The 16,264-nt window shown below is 44.5% G+C and overlaps 1 protein-coding gene across 1 annotated transcript in view; it reads left to right on the top strand.

The window, feature by feature from the left end:
* The window catches only part of LOC124622530 (probable isocitrate dehydrogenase [NAD] subunit alpha, mitochondrial), a 76,095-nt gene that overhangs the window by 34,217 nt on the left and 25,614 nt on the right, over positions 1–16,264 (top strand). Inside the window, exon 5 of the mRNA XM_047148263.1 lies at positions 8,777–9,026. Within this exon, the coding sequence (XP_047004219.1) occupies positions 8,777–9,026 (250 nt within the window). The remainder of the gene's footprint in view (positions 1–8,776; positions 9,027–16,264) is intronic.

The following is a 16,264-nucleotide window of genomic DNA, read 5'->3' on the forward strand; positions in this document are numbered from 1 at the left end:
GACAGTTTGTTGCTGGTCATTCCCACATAGAACGCTTCACAGTGTAGGCAGGTCAGTTGGTAAATCACGTGGGTGCTTTCACACGTGGCTCTGCCTTTGATCGTGTACACCTTCCGGGGTACAGGATTGGAGTAGGTGGTAGTGGGAGGGTGCATGGGACAGGTTTTACACCGGGGGCGGTTACAAGGGTAGGAGCCAGAGGGTAGGGAATGTGGTTAGCTGATTTCATAGGGATGAACTAAGAGGTTACGAAGGTTAGGTGGACGGCGGAAAGACACTCTTGGTGGAGTGGGGAGGATTTCATGAAGGATGGATCTCATTTCAGGGCAGGATTTGAGGAAGTTGTATCCCTGCTGGAGAGCCACATTCAGTCTGATCCAGTCCCGGAAAGTATCCTGTCACAAGCTGGGCACTTTTGTGGTTCTTCTGTGGGAGGTTCTGGGTTTGAGGGGATGAGGAAGTGGCTCTGGTAATTTGCTTCTGTACCAGGTCCGGAGGGTAGTTGCGGGATGCAAAAGCTGTTCTCAGGTTGTTGGTGTAATGGTTCAGGGGTTCCGGACTGGAGCAGATTTGTTTGCCACGAAGACCTAGGCTGTAGGGACCGTTTGATGTGGAATGGGTGGCAGCTGTCATAATGGAGGTACTGTTGCTTGTTGGTGGGTTTGATGTGGACAGACGTGTGAAGCTGGCTATTGGACAGATGGAGGTCAACGTCAAGGAAAGTGGCATGGGATTTGGAGTAGGACCAGGTGAATCTGACGGAACCAAAGGAGTGGAGGTTGGAGAGGAAATTCTGGAGTTGTTCTTCACTGTGAGTCCAGATCATGAAGATGTCATCAATAAATCTGTACCAAACTTTGGGTTGGCAGGCCTGGGTAACCAAGAAGGCTTCCTCTAAAGGACCCATGAATAGGTTGGCGTACGAGGGGTCCATCCTGGAACCCATATATACACTCCTGGAAATTGAAATAAGAGCACCGTGAATTCATTGTCCCAGGAAGGGGAAACTTTATTGACACATTCCTGGGGTCAGATTCATCACATGATCACACTGACAGAACCACAGGCACATAGACACAGGCAACAGAGCATGCACAATGTCGGCACTAGTACAGTGTATATCCACCTTTCGCAGCAATGCAGGCTGCTATTCTCCCATGGAGACGATCGTAGAGATGCTGGATGTAGTCCTGTGGAACGGCTTGCCATGCCATTTCCACCTGGCGCCTCAGTTGGACCAGCGTTTGTGCTGGACGTGCAGACCGTGTGAGACGACGCTTCATCCAGTCCCAAACATGCTCAATGGGGGACAGATCCGGAGATCTTGCTGGCCAGGGTAGTTGACTTACACCTTCTAGAGCACGTTGGGTGGCACGGGATACATGCGGACGTGCATTGTCCTGTTGGAAAAGCAAGTTCCCTTGCCGGTCTAGGAATGGTAGAACGATGGGTTCGATGACGGTTTGGATGTACCGTGCACTATTCAGTGTCCCCTCGACGATCACCAGTGGTGTATGGCCAGTGTAGGAGATCGCTCCTTACACCATGATGCCGGGTGTTGGCCCTGTGTGCCTCGGTCGTATGCAGTCCTGATTGTGGCGCCCACCTGCACGGCGCCAAACACGCATACGACCATCATTGGCACCAAGGCAGAAGCGACTCTCATCGCTGAAGACGACACGTCTCCATTCGTCCCTCCATTCACGCCTGTCGCGACACCACTGGAGGCGGGCTGCACGATGTTGGGGCGTGAGCGGAAGACGGCCTAACGGTGTGCGGGACCGTAGCCCAGCTTCATGGAGACGGTTGCGAATGGTCCTCGCCGATACCCCAGGAGCAACAGTGTCCCTGGGAAGTGGCGGTGCGGTCCCCTACGGCACTGCGTAGGATCCTACGGTCTTGGCGTGCATCCGTGCGTCGCTGCGGTCCAGTCCCAGGTCGACGGGCACGTGGACCTTCCGCCGACCACTGGCGACAACATCGATGTACTGTGGAGACCTCACGCCCCACGTGTTGAGCAATTCGGCGGTACGTACACCCGGCCTCCCGCATGCCCACTATACGCCCTCGCTCAAAGTCCGTCAACTGCACATACGGTTCACGTCCACGCTGTCGCGGCATGCTACCAGTGTTAAAGACTGTGATGGAGCTCCGTATGCCACGGCAAACTGGCTGACACTGACGGCGGCGGTGCACAAATGCTGCGCAGCTAGCGCCATTCGACGGCCAACACCGCGGTTCCTGGTGTGTCAGCTGTGCTGTGCGTGTGATCATTGCTTGTACAGCCCTCTCGCAGTGTCTGGAGCAAGTATGGTGGGTCTGACACACCGGTGCCAATGTGTTCTTTTTTCCATTTCCAGGAGTGTATATCTAAAAACAAAGATGATGTGACTTACCAAAAGAAAGTGCTGGCAGTGCGGGTTGATAGACACACAAACAAACACAAACATACACACAAAATTCAAGCTTTCGCAACCAATGGTTGCTTCATCGGGAAAGACGGAAGGAGAGGGAAAGACAAAAGGATGTGGGTTTTAGGGAGAGGGTAAGGAGTCATTCCAATCCCGGGAGCGGAAAGACTTACCTTAGGGGGGGAAAAAAGGACAGGTATGCGCGCGCGCACACATCCATGCGCACATACACAGACACAAGCAGACGTTTGTAAAGAATTTATGTGTGTGTGTGTGTGTGTGTGTGTGTGTGTGTGTGTGTGTGTGTGTGTGTGTGTGTGTGCACGAGTGTATACCCGTCCTTTTTTTCCCTCTTGTGTGTGTGTGCGTGTGTGCGTGCGTGCGTGCGTGCGTGCGCGTGTGTGTGTGTGTGTGTGTGTGTGTGTGTGTGTGCGCGCGCGCGAGTGTATACCCGTCCTTTTTTTTTCCCTCTTGTGTGTGTGTGTGTGTGTGTGTGTGTGTGTGTGTGTGTGTGTGTGTGTGTGCACGAGTGTATACCCGTCCTTTTTTTCCCTCTTGTGTGTGTGTGTGTGTGTGCGTGCGTGTGCGTGCGCGCGCGAGTGTATACCCGTCCTTTTTTTTCCCTCTTGTGTGTGTGTGTGTGTGTGTGTGTGTGTGCGTGTGCGCGAGTGTATACCCGTCCTTTTTTTCCCTCTTGTGTGTGTGCGTGCGTGCGTGCCTGTGTGTGTGTGTGTGTGTGTGTGTGTGTGTGTGTGTGTGTGTGCGCGCGCGCCCGAGTGTATACCCGTCCTTTTTTCCCCTCTAAGGTAAGTCTTTCCGCTCCCGGGATTGGAATGACTCCTTACCCTCTCCCTTAAAACCCACTTCCTTTCGTCTTTCTCTCTCCTTCCCTCTTTCCTGATGAGGCAACAGTTTGTTGCGAAAGCTTAAATTTTGTGTGTATGTATGTGTCTGTCTGTGTTTCTATCGGCCTGCCAGCGCTTTCGTATGGTAAGTCACATCATCTTTGTTTTTAAATATATTTTTCCCGCGTGGAATGTTTCCGTCTATTTTATATATATTATATATATATTTTATATATATTGTATATAAAATAGAGGGAAACATTCCACGTGGGAAAAATATATCTAAAAACAAAGATGATGTGACTTACCAAACGAAAGCGCTGGCAGGTTGATAGACACACAAACAAACAAACACAAACATACACACAAAATTCAAGCTTTCGCAACCAACCGTTGCTGAGATATATATAATTTTTTTTTATTTTATTTATTTATTTTTTTTTTCACGTTAAAAGGGAAACTCCCCATCACACCTCCCTCATATTTACTCGTAAGATATCCCAGTGGACAGTCCATCAAAAACTGAATACAGATTAAGCATGAGAACGGGAAGAAGGTGTACTGAACTACAAAGAAAGAAGCAAAATAGAAACAGTGAATGGTCCAAGCTGATGATGTGCAACATAGAGTGAATTCGAGTCATCACTGTATCATGGTTGTGTGGTCATGGTGTTGAACTGTGAAGGGGGAGATCCGTGCTCAGATTTCATTTGTGCCCCCCCCCCTTTTTTTTCCCACAAAATTATGAACTGTCTATCCAGTCATTGGCATGTCTGTTCATTGTATTTAAATTTGTGCCTGTGTTGGGGTGTACAATATGTTTGCAACAGCAAGGTGTAAAGAAGGAGCCTCCAGTTGTGTGTTCCCCTACTTGTTCTACGTAAGTACTACATGTTAAGACCCTTGCATTCAGTTTTGGAAGTTTTGACTCTTGAATTCCTCCATTGTAACAATGTACTTCACACCAGTTTGTTGTTTTCATTTCTGTAAGAGGTCTTTGCAGCCTCTCGCCTATTCTCACAATTCATCACATTTACTTGCAACGATAATATATTCGTACCAACACAACTCACATTCTGCAGCCAATGTGTAGTATGGCTATTGACAAGACTACAGGAGGAGAACTGACATGTCAATGACCAGATGAAAAGATCATAATTTTGTGGGGAGGGGGGGAGGGGGTCACGAGGGAGATGAACACGGGATCTTCCACTCTGTATTCCAACACTGTTACGGGATCTTCCACTCTGTATTCCAACACTGTTACCACATAATCACAAGGCCGTGGCTCATGCAGTTCGCGCTGTGTTGCACATCTTGAGCTTGGACTGTTAACTGTTTTTATTTGGCTTCCTTTTTCACAGTTCAGTACAACTTCTTCCTGTTTCCGTGCTTGATCTGTGCTCAGTTTTTGACAGGCTATCACTAGGCCATTTTACCACTAAATCTGAGGAATTGCGATGGGGAGTTTCCCTTGTTAGTAACAAGTTCAGAGCCATAAAAACTAGGCACAGGTACTGTGCTTACGAATAAAATAAAATTTAATAGATTCCCACTTCAAAACAATGATGAAATTTGCTGCACCCATTAACAAATAATGTGTATTGCATACACACAATGTCTTTTCTTTTTTAAACAAAAATCAGATTTTGAAATATTCAAAATAAAAAAATTATTTAAATTTGGCATTTCTGTGAATATCAAAGGGACACTTTTTTCAAAGCTTAGGAGGAACTGAATGAAATGGTACAAATTTTAGGTTTGTAAGTCAAATAGCCAACTAGCTCTGCAGATGACGAAGAAATTGAAGAAATGTATGATGAAATAAAAGACATTATTCAGATAGTGAAGGGAGACGAAAATTTAAGTCATGGGTGACTGGAATTCGAGTGTAGGAAAAGGGAGAGAAGGAAACTTAGTAGGTGAATATGGATTGGGGCTAAGAAATGAAAGAGGAAGCCGCCTGGTAGAATTTTGCACAGAGCACAACTTAATCATAGCTAACACTTGGTTTAAGAATTATGATAGAAGATTGTATACATGGAAGAAGCCTGGAGATACTAAAAGGTATCAGACAGATTATATAATGGTCAGACAGAGATTTAGGAACCAGGTCTTAAATTGTAAGACATTTCCAGGGGCAGATGTGGACTCTGACCACAATCTATTGGTTATGACCTGTAGATTAAAACTGAAGAAACTGCAAAAAGGTGGAAATTTAAGGAGGTGGGACCTGGATAAACTGACTAAACCAGAGGTTGTACAGAGTTTCACGGAGAGCGTAAGGGAACAATTGACAGGAATGGAGGAAAGAAATACAGTAGAAGAAGAATGGGTAGCTTTGAGGAATGAAATAGTGAAGGCACCAGAGGATCAAGTAGGTAAAAAGGCGAGGGCTAGTAGAAATCCTTGGGTAACAGAAGAAATATTGAATTTAATTGATGAAAGGAGAAAATATAAAAATGCAGTAAATGAAGCAGGCAAAAAGGAATACAAACGTCTCAAAAACGAGATCGACAGGAAGTGCAAAATGGCTAAGCAGGGATGGCTAGAGAACAAATGTAAGGATGTAGAGGCTTATCTCACTAGGGGTAAGATAGATACTGCCTTCAGGAAAATTAAAGAGACCTTTGGAGATAAGAGAACCACGTGTATGAACGTCAAGAGCTCAGATGAAAACCCAGTTCTAAGCAAAGAAGGGAAAGCAGAAAGGTGGAAGGAGTATATAGAGTGTCTATACAAGGGCGATGTACTTGAGGACAATATTATGGAAATGAAAGAGGATGTAGATGAAGATGAAATGGGAGATAAGATACTGCGTGAAGAGTTTGACAGAGCACTGAAAGACCTGAGTCGAAACAAGGTCCCGGGAGTAGACAACATTCCATTAGAACTACTGACAACCTTGGGAGAGCCAGTCCTGACAAAACTCTACCATCTGGTGAGCAAGATGTATGAAACAGGCGAAATACCCTCAGACTTCAAGAAGAATATAATAATTCCAATCCCAAAGAAAGCATGTGTTGACAGGTATGAAAATTACCAAACTATCAGTTTAATAAGTCACGGATACAAAATACTAACACGAATTCTTTACAGACGAATGGAAAAACTAGTAGAAGCTGACCTCGGGGAAGATCAGTTTGGATTCTGTAGAAATACTGGAACACGTGAGGCAATACTGACCTTACGACTTATCTTAGAAGAAAGATTAAGGAAAGGCAAACCTACATTTCTAGCATTTGTAGACTTAGAGAAAGCTTTTGACAAAGTTGATTGGAATACTCTCTTTCAAATTCTAAAGGTGGCAGGGATAAAATACAGGGAGCGAAAGGCTATTTACAATTTGTACAGAAACCAGATGGCAGTTATAAGAGTCGAGGGACATGAAAGGGAAGCAGTGGTTGGGAAGGGAGTAAGACAGGGTTGTAGCCTCTCCCCGGTGTTATTCAATCTGTATATTGAGCATGCAGTAAAGGAAACAAAAGAAAAATTCGTAGTAGGTATTAAAATCCATGGAGAAGAAATAAAAACTTTGAGGTTCGCCGATGACATTGTAATTCTGTCAGACACAGCAAAGGACTTGGAAGAGCAGTTGAACGGAATGGACAGTGTCTTGAAGGGAGGATATAAGATGAACATCAACAAAAGAAAAACGAGGATAATGGAATGTAGTCAAATTAAGTCGGGTGATGTTGAGGGTATTAGATTAGGAAATGAGACACTTAAAATAGTAAAGGAGTTTTGCTATTTGGGGAGTAAAATACCTGATGATGGTCGAAGTAGAGAGGATATAAAATGTAGACTGGCAATGGGAAGGAAAGTGTTTCTGAAGAAGAGAAATTTGTTAACATCCAGTATTGATTTAAGTGTCAGGAAGTCATTTCTGAAAGTATTCGTATGGAGTGTAGCCATGTATGGAAGTGAAACATGGACGGTAAATAGTTTGGACAAGAAGAGAATAGAAGCTTTCGAAATGTGGTGCTACAGAAGAATGCTGAAGATTAGATGGGTAGATCACATAACTAATGAGGAAGTATTGAATAGGATTGGGGAGAAGAGGAGTTTGTGGCACAACTTGACCAGTAGAAGGGATCAGTTGGTAGGACATGTTCTGAGGCATCAAGGGATCACCAATTTAGTATTGGAGGGCGGTGTGGAGGGTAAAAATCGTAGGGGGAGACCAAGAGATGAATACACTAAGCAGATTCAGAAGGATGTACGTTGCAGTAGGTACTGGGAGATGAAGAAGTTTGCACAGGATAGAATAGCATGGAGAGCTGCATCAAACCAGTCTCAGGACTGAAGACCACAACAACAACAACAACAACAACAACAACAACAAGTCAAATAGTTTCTAAGATGAGGGGGCTTTAGGGTTTAAGAACCTAAAAAATCACAGTTTTGGAGATCTTAAAAATAATTTTAAAATGAGAGGTCCAAAAAATTTAATTTGGAATTTTTCATGTAAACTGCTGCTGCTACTATTGCTACAAATGTGCAAAAAATTATCAAAAGTCTTTGGTGTCAAGAATCATACCATTGGTTGATGTCACATGGACCGACCCCTAAATATTCTGTGGTTTTAGTATTTGTATGTATTCCGTTATCAGATATCATAGCACAGTGTATATGCATGTGAATAAAAATTTGAAGCACATGTAGTTTGACCATGTATAAATTAGCTCCTTGGTGTATGAAATCTTATTGGCTGTATAACAAGGCATACAGAAAATGAAGAACGAATACCTTCCGTACATACCGTTACAAATTAATTTAATAGGCTGATGCTAACAAGCTGAGTCACAAAAATTGCCGACTTGGTGTATGTAACATATTATCAAGTATCAGAAAGTAAAGGCAATTTATTTTGTGTAGAAGGTGCAGAACCTGCTAATTATTACAGCTCCTCTATTTTGCACAACACACAAAGTTTTCAGGCCAACAAAATGTGATGTTCAAATAGCTTCCTAAAACACCATTCCATTTCATTTGTAAGTCTCAAATGACCTTCATATTTCTGTTGTATGGTTAGCCGGCAGTGTCAAAACTCCAGCTCCTCCTCCCTCCCATCCTGCCCCCCCCCCCCCCCCTCTCTCTCTCTCTCTCTCTCTCTCTCTCTCTCTCTCTCTCTCTCTCTCTCTCTCTCTCTCTCTCTCTCTCTCTCCCCCCCCCCCCCCTCTCCCTCTTGTGTGTGTGTGTGTGTGTGTGTGTGTGTGTGTGTGTGTGTGTGTGTGTGTGTGTGTGTCAGAAAATGCTTACTTTTCAAATGAGTAGTCCACCATTTACTTGCAAATATAAAATTTTATAATTCCTTAATGAAAAAATTCTTACTTTATAAATTCCCTTTGAATGCACCATAATCAGTCAAAACAAATTGCCGTTCAAGTGCTATGTCAAGAGTAGATTTTAGATTGTAATGTATTTAGTAATTACTGTTCTTGCTAGCTGTTATACATTTTTATCTTGTAAGGTTTCTAATTAAAGTATTAAAGCTCAGCTGTCAGTATTGTGTTGCAGGCGAATGTCAGATGGTCTTTTCCTGCGTTGTTGCCGTGAAGCAGCTGAAAATCACCCTGACGTAAAATTTGAAGAGAAATATTTGGACACGGTATGCCTGACAATGGTTCAGGATCCCAATAAATATGATGTTCTGGTGATGCCCAATCTGTATGGTGATATCTTGTCAGATATGTGTGCAGGTTTGGTCGGTGGACTTGGCCTTACACCAAGTGGAAATATTGGCCTGAATGGTGCTCTTTTTGAATCGGTGAGTTTATATATCTGTCATATTCCTAATTCGACATAAAATGATTTGTCACCAGTTCAGATTGAACAAGTATTGTTTGCAGGAAAATTAAATATGTAAAAATTCACATCATCATCTTCATCTTATATTCTGCAAGGCAGCTGATGGTGTGTGGTGGAGGGTATTTCTGGTACCACTTTTTGATCCCTCCTTCCCTGTTCTGTTCACTAATGGCATGTGAGAAGAATGATTATTGGTAAACCTATGTATCTAATTCCTCGTATTTTCTCGTGGTCATTTCCTGAGACATATATGGGAGAAATTAAGTTTTCTGAGTCCTCCCGAAATGTACTACCTCAAAATGTCAACAGTAAACCACTCCATGATGCACAACGTCTCTTTTGTTGCATCTACCACTGGAGCTCGTTGAGTATTTCTGTAATGCTCTCATGACGACTATAGCACTTTTAAAATTAGTTTGGTACAGAGTGAAGGAAAGCCTTGTTGTCAGCATGTGCTGAGCACACTATCAGATGATGATAACACCATGCCTACTTGGTGTAGAACCTGTTGGGCTAGGTTGACTGCATGAAAAGCAAGTCACACAAGCCAGCCGATGTGCAGATTTTGGCTTGAACACCACAGTGTTTTGTGAGGCATGCCCCAGTTGGAAGTTGCATGTTGTTGCCTTCATCTTGTCTTTGAACAGACTTAATCCAGTCTGTTGTGGGGACCTACACTGTGAAATCGACTCTGAACCATGATTCTGCATTTCTAACATTAACAAATATTGCCAGAGTTGAAAGAATTGACAGATAAGCCTTCTAGGACTGTGGGGATTAAACCTGATACTACTCGATTAAAATCAATATCGTAAAAAAGAATTATTCTTTTGTATCCCATATTTCAAGACACAATGACTGTATCCTCCATATAATTTTGTGAAGCTCTCATCTGAGATTTACTGTAAAATATGTTCCTCACATTTAAAATTTTAGTAACAAAATACGACAGTGCTGTGAAGAAAAAAAAAAGAATAGGGACAGGCCAGGATAGTGTGTAGTTTGCTTGGGTGGTGCAATACCACAATGTGAGGAGTGAAGAGAGTGGTGGGAGAATATTACTCGCTGCAGGGCACAACAAGAAGTAATAGAAACCCTGGCAGAGAATGTGATTGTCAGACATGAGGGGATGCTACTTTCTGGCTGGAGTGGTTTAGTGAGTGAGTGTAGGTGACTAGAAATCCGTTTCTGGACAATGTGGGGGAAGTAATTATGTAAAGTCCTCACTGACACTCTTTGGCATATTTGGAGGATGACTACTCGTCACTACAGATGGGACCACAATATATTGCTATGCTGTATGGAAGATACTTTGTGGTGTGGAATGAATGGCAGTAGGTTGATTGAAGGTATTGTTGTTGGTTAGTATGTTTGATATGAATGGAGGTACTGATACAGCCATCTTTGAGATGGAGCTTGAGATCAAGGAAGGGGGCTTGTTGGGCTGAGGAGGGCCAGGTGAAGTGAGTAGGAAGCATGACACCATCCTGTGCCAATCTGTTCATGGGCTGTCAAAAGAAATCCATACTTAACCACCCAGAATTTCAAACCCCACACCTGGTTAAAACTTGTTGATGAAATCTTCATGATCTGGACTGAGTATGAGGATAGCTTATCCACAAACCTCCAGACCTTGAACAGTATATCCACCATTCATTTCATTTTGTCTTCATCATCCCAACAAGCCACCTTCTTTGATGTCAACCTCCTCTTCAAGAATGTCTGTATCAGTACTTTTGTCCACATCAAACTTACCACCAATAAAATCTCCACTTCGATAGCTGCTACACAATCTGCACCGTAGATTTCTTTCTGTACAGCCTAACCACTCATGGTTGTCACATTTATAGTGATGAGATGTCCTCCGAATATGGCTAAGAGGCTCGGTGGCCTTCACACCCAAGATTATGCTCTATACTTAGTCCAGAAACAGATATCTCACACCTGTCCTTCCCGGTCACCTACCAGCCCCCATATATCCACTGTCCAGCCAGAAAAGAATGCCCTTTGTGACTCAGTGCCATCCAGAACTATAGCAGCAACATATTCTCTGCCAGGGTGTAGACTCTCTCATTATGCCCTGGAATGAGAAATATCCCCACCACCACCACCACCACCACCACCACATCCTTTTCACCTCTACCCTCATGCTTTCGATTGCCTTTCCAAATTGTGTATCTAAGAGTGAAACCAAACAAGGATAATGCATTAAGTTTTATCTATGACTGACGCGCTTGTGACCAACAGTGTTATCTCTGACATATGCATGTTTACTCAACAGTGTAAAGTACTTTTAAAATCTTGCAAGTGATTTGCCTTGAGAATGGCTGAAAAGTTGTCAGCTGAAATATCAGTATAAGAATTAATAATATAATGTTCACACTGCTGAAAAATGATAGAATATGGATTATCCTTGTCTGCCCCTACTCCATGCCTGCTCCTTGCCCATTGTCCCAACAGTAGACGTAGGTGCAAATTTGTCCCTTATATCCTCCCAACACCACCTACTACAGTCTCGCCATAATCATCAAAAGGCCTGTGAAAGCAGCCAGCCATGTGACCTACCAGCTATGCTGCAACCACTGAGCCACGTTCTTTATGGGCATGACAACTGTCAAGCTATCTGTACAGAAGAATGACCACTGCCGAATAGTGACAGAGACAGCTGGATCACCCAGCTGCTGACTGTGCTGCCCATGTGCCCTCCATGGAGCTCACATCTCTTTTGTGAGTACATGCTTGGCCACTGTGGGACCCCAGCCCTTTCTCTGCTGCAAATCTATCTTTCTCCTATTTTTTCCCCTCTCTGCCTTTTCTTTGGATGGTCTTCTTGATGCCGATTATGCTTGTATCTGGTTTGTGTTTTGGACACTTGTTTTTTGACCGTCTGGCATTCTACAGCTTTTGTTGGGTTTGACTTGCTACTTTTCTAAATTTTACAGAAGTGTAGATCATGCAGGGAAAGTCACTCAGCATGGTGTACATTCCACATTTTGTGTGTTTCTTTCTTTGCACCCTTCTTCCTTGCAACGGTGCTATACCCAAAACTTAGCACAGTAGCCATTCTGTCATTGTGGGTGGGGTGGGGTGGGGAAGTAAGTCCGGTTGTTGAGTACTGTGATTGCACTGTTCGTGCCTCAGGTGGAAACTCACCAGGCAAGCCAAGGAGCATGTACCCACATGGCTGGGGTGTGGGCCAGGTAACCATTGTTGTCACTGGGTGGCACCTATGGAGGGAGCCCCTGTTCAGAGTGGGTGATACCATGTGGAAGACTTGCAGTGAAGCAAAATTAAATTTTCTTCTGCTGGTGGCCGCATAGCCCCAGTCTCTTCTAAAGCTGATGTATTATGATGAGGAGATTACAATGTGGTGAGATACTACCCCAAAAGTCCCCTTCCCTGGCTAAGTAATGAGAGAAACATAAGACTCTCAGGCAAGGCAAAAAAATACTGCTCACAGTACTTGGTTTGTTGTAGGACAGATGGAGATTGTTTTTGCTACAAAACCATCATTCTTCGATGAATACCTCAAGGACAGGTTTGGAGAAGTGGCAGTGATTTAGAAAATGAAAAGTATCTCTGTTCTGCTTATAATGGCCTCACCTGTTCAGTCATGGGGGCTGCTCACCTCTGACAAACTGGGTGACGTTTGTCAATATAAACCCTCCGGAAGTCATGAATATGGTACAGGATATCATTTGCCACAGAGACCTCCTTTTACAGACTGAGGACAAGTTGCATGCTAACGTGGAGCTATGAGATAACCATTTTGTCTGTCATGTCTAGATAGGTAACAGAATGGATACTGGAGGTTTCATCTTTGTCTTGGAGATGTCCTGTGCCCGAAGAGGCCAAGGTGATGGTACGTCACTGTGATGTCAAGCCGTATATTCCTCGTCCCATGCTTTGCCACAAACACATGTGATTTAGACACCTCTTCGTGTTGCAATGCCAACTCCATCTGTAGGGATTGTGGCAGTTGGTTGCACACCAACATTCCTTGTGCCCTCCCCCATCTATGTCAGCTGCAGGGAGCACCATTGCCCCTGTTCACCAGACTGCACCATTTTCAGATGAGAAAAAAAAATCCAGGAATACAAGACCCTTCAACACCTCATATATCAAGAGGCCAAGAAGGAATACAACCGCCTGCATCATACAGTTGTGATGATTACATATGCTACTGCTATGACGACGTCATCATCTTTAATTATTGTGCCATCGCCCACTGTCTCTTCTGTGTTGGGCCGTCAGGGCTGCTCTGTTCGAGCAGATCCCTTGGTGGTATGTGTCCTCCTCCTACTGTTTCCCCCACTCCTCTTTTTGGAAATGTTGATTCCCTATCCACTGGGGATGTCAGTCCCAAACACTCAGCCAGAGAAGCAGCTCCATCCTCCAGCACACCTTACCAGATCACTCTGTTGCCAGGACTCTGCTGGCATGCAATAGGATGCCAGCCAATGGCTGAAGGTGCAGCAGTTTGCAGGTCATAGGAATTAGTGTTCCACCTCTGTCCCAGAATCTCAGGCAGATAAGCCCTCACAGAAGTCTAAATTGTATGAAAACAAATAGTTGTACTCCAAAAAGAGGTAGATTCTGGTAGTCTCCATGCTGTCAGATGTCTGCTGTATCCAAGGCAGTGTTCCTGGCGGCCCCTATTGTCCTTGACCTCCCAATGCACGTTGATTTGGTGAAAAAGTTTGTTGATGGGTGTATCTTCAAAATTATTGACAGCAGGTGGCCCTGAGGCATGGCCTGCCTTCTTGGTCCCTTCACACCCCAGGAGGATACTAATAGCTTAATCCTCCAGAGGAGCTGTAGTGGTTTTTTTTCCACTTGACTGAGCTGTGGCATCTTTTATGCATTTCCCTTGTTTCTTGCATTGCCCTCCGGGAAACTTATTTCCCAGCAGTGCAGACTCCTGTCCTCTGCAGCTGTCTGGGCTATTTTAAAAATTGCACTGACTATGAAAGAGCACTGGGCGGTGTTTGCACATATGTTCTGGACTCTACAGCAAACACATGCCACTGAATTGTTATTTGGAGGCTGTTCTTGTCAAAACATCTCTGAAGTGTCCCAGAATGCATTGTCTGCACTATTTTCTCAACTGCCCCCATCTTTCTAAGTGCAGGGTGACTTGAGTGCCCACAACCCTTAGTGGGGCCCCCTCAGGGGGCTCACCATTCTTTGGTGAGTTGGGGTTTGGCTACCATGGAGCTCCAGCCTTGCAGCACCTTTTCCTTTTCCATGCTGCAAATCTATCCTCTTCCTCCTCTTCTCTCTTTCACCTAACCTTCCTCCACTTCAGCATTTGAGGTTCCTCTTTCCCTTCTTCCTCCCAGTGCACTCCCGATGACCAGCCCACACCCCTGACATTGCAGTCTGCATTATCCTTCTTCATTTCACCTTTTCTCTTTGCAACACTTACCTCCCTTTGTCATTCAGTGTCACCAGAGCAGACTTTCCTCCATCTTATTGGGCAACTCCCTCACCCCCGCCCCCCTCTTTTTCTGGTTGCATGGTGACTTTAATGCACACCATCCCCTTTGGGCTTTTCTAGAACCTGTCCAATAGGTATCATCTTGGCCGACCTCAGTCAGCTCAACCTCATCTGCCTTAACACTGGAGCACCATGTTCCTTTTAGACTCAGGATACACCTATTCCCATTTTGATCTCTTGTTCTGCACTGCCCAGCTTGCCCATCACTTACCGTATTTACTCGAATCTAAGCCGCACTTTTTTCCGGTTTTTGTAATCCAAAAAACCACCTGCGGCTTAGAATCGAGTGCAAAGCCAGCGGAAATTCTGAAAAAAGTTGGTGGGTGCCGCCACAACTTACTTCTGCCGTCGAATATATGTAGCGCTACACAGGCATGCTTTGTAGAAACAAAGATAAATACTGGCGCCAAAACCTCTGCGTCAGTAAAAAAAAAAAAAAAAAAAAAAAGGTGGAAGACGAGCTATTTCCAATGTACTACGAAAATCCGACTGGCAAGACTGTTTGGGATGTTTGTCAATATGGCCAGCTCTACGTTCTGAATTTTTTCCTATTTGTGAGAAGAGATGGTAGTTATAATAGGAACTTTTATAAATTGTGAATCACATGCAGTATTCTCGTCACCATAAGAATAATACGCATATAAACATTTTGCCATGTATTGTTTCATGTTTGCTGCTATCTCATTTAAATCCGGTATGCCTAATAAACTACGAAACTAGAGTGAGACAACAGCAAACACGGAAGAATATACATATCATGTCATGTTTATATTCAATATAATAGAAGGAAACATTCCATGTGGGAAAAATTATATATAAAAAAAAAAAACAAAGATGAGGTGACTTACCGAACGAAAGCGCTGGCAGGTCGATAGACACACAAACAAACACAAACATACACACAAAATTCAAGCTTTCGCAACAAACTGTTGCCTCATCGGGAAAGAGGGAAGGAGGGGGGAAGACGAAAGGAAGTGGGTTTTAAGGGAGAGGGTAAGGAGTCATTCCAATCCCGGGAGCGGAAAGACTTACCTTAGGCGGAAAAAAAGGACAGGTATACACTCGCACACACGCACATATCCATCCACACATACAGACACACCCCCCTGCGGGTCCGGGGTAAGAATAGGCCCGAGGTATTCCTGCCTGTCGTAAGAGGCGACTAAAAGGAGTTTCAACCGTTTCGGCCTTCTATGTGATGGTCCCCCTTGGGGTTTGACCTCCATTTTTCAAAATTCTACAGAAGTACGAGCCTTTTGGGGAAGGACACCTTACATGGTGTACCACTGGTCCTAAGTGCACTACGACCTTGGCACTCAGCATTGCACCGGCGTTGTCACCATACCCATTATTCCTCAAATTGGGCCTAAACGCCTGATGGGTTGTCCAAGTTACGCCCATAGTGAATCTCCATCTGCACCAGCGATCATGATGGACTTTCCATGGCACCAGAAATCCAGCACGGTAGCCAGCCCGTTGTGGTGGGGTCGTCATGTACCCTCTAGGTTGTAGCCCCCTGACAACACAGGGATCGTACTGCCGATACCTGAGCTGCACCCTCCCCACGTTGGCCAAGGAGTAGATGCCCGTCTCCTTGGGGCATCAGGACTCCCGGCAATGGTCATCCTGCCAGGTGGCCCTTGCTGCGGCTGGGTGGCGCCCGTGGGGAGAGCCCCTGGTCGGAGTGGGTGGTATCG

The sequence above is a fragment of the Schistocerca americana genome, chromosome 7 (genome assembly GCF_021461395.2).
Source record: "Schistocerca americana isolate TAMUIC-IGC-003095 chromosome 7, iqSchAmer2.1, whole genome shotgun sequence".
NCBI classification, from domain to species: domain Eukaryota; kingdom Metazoa; phylum Arthropoda; class Insecta; order Orthoptera; family Acrididae; genus Schistocerca; species Schistocerca americana.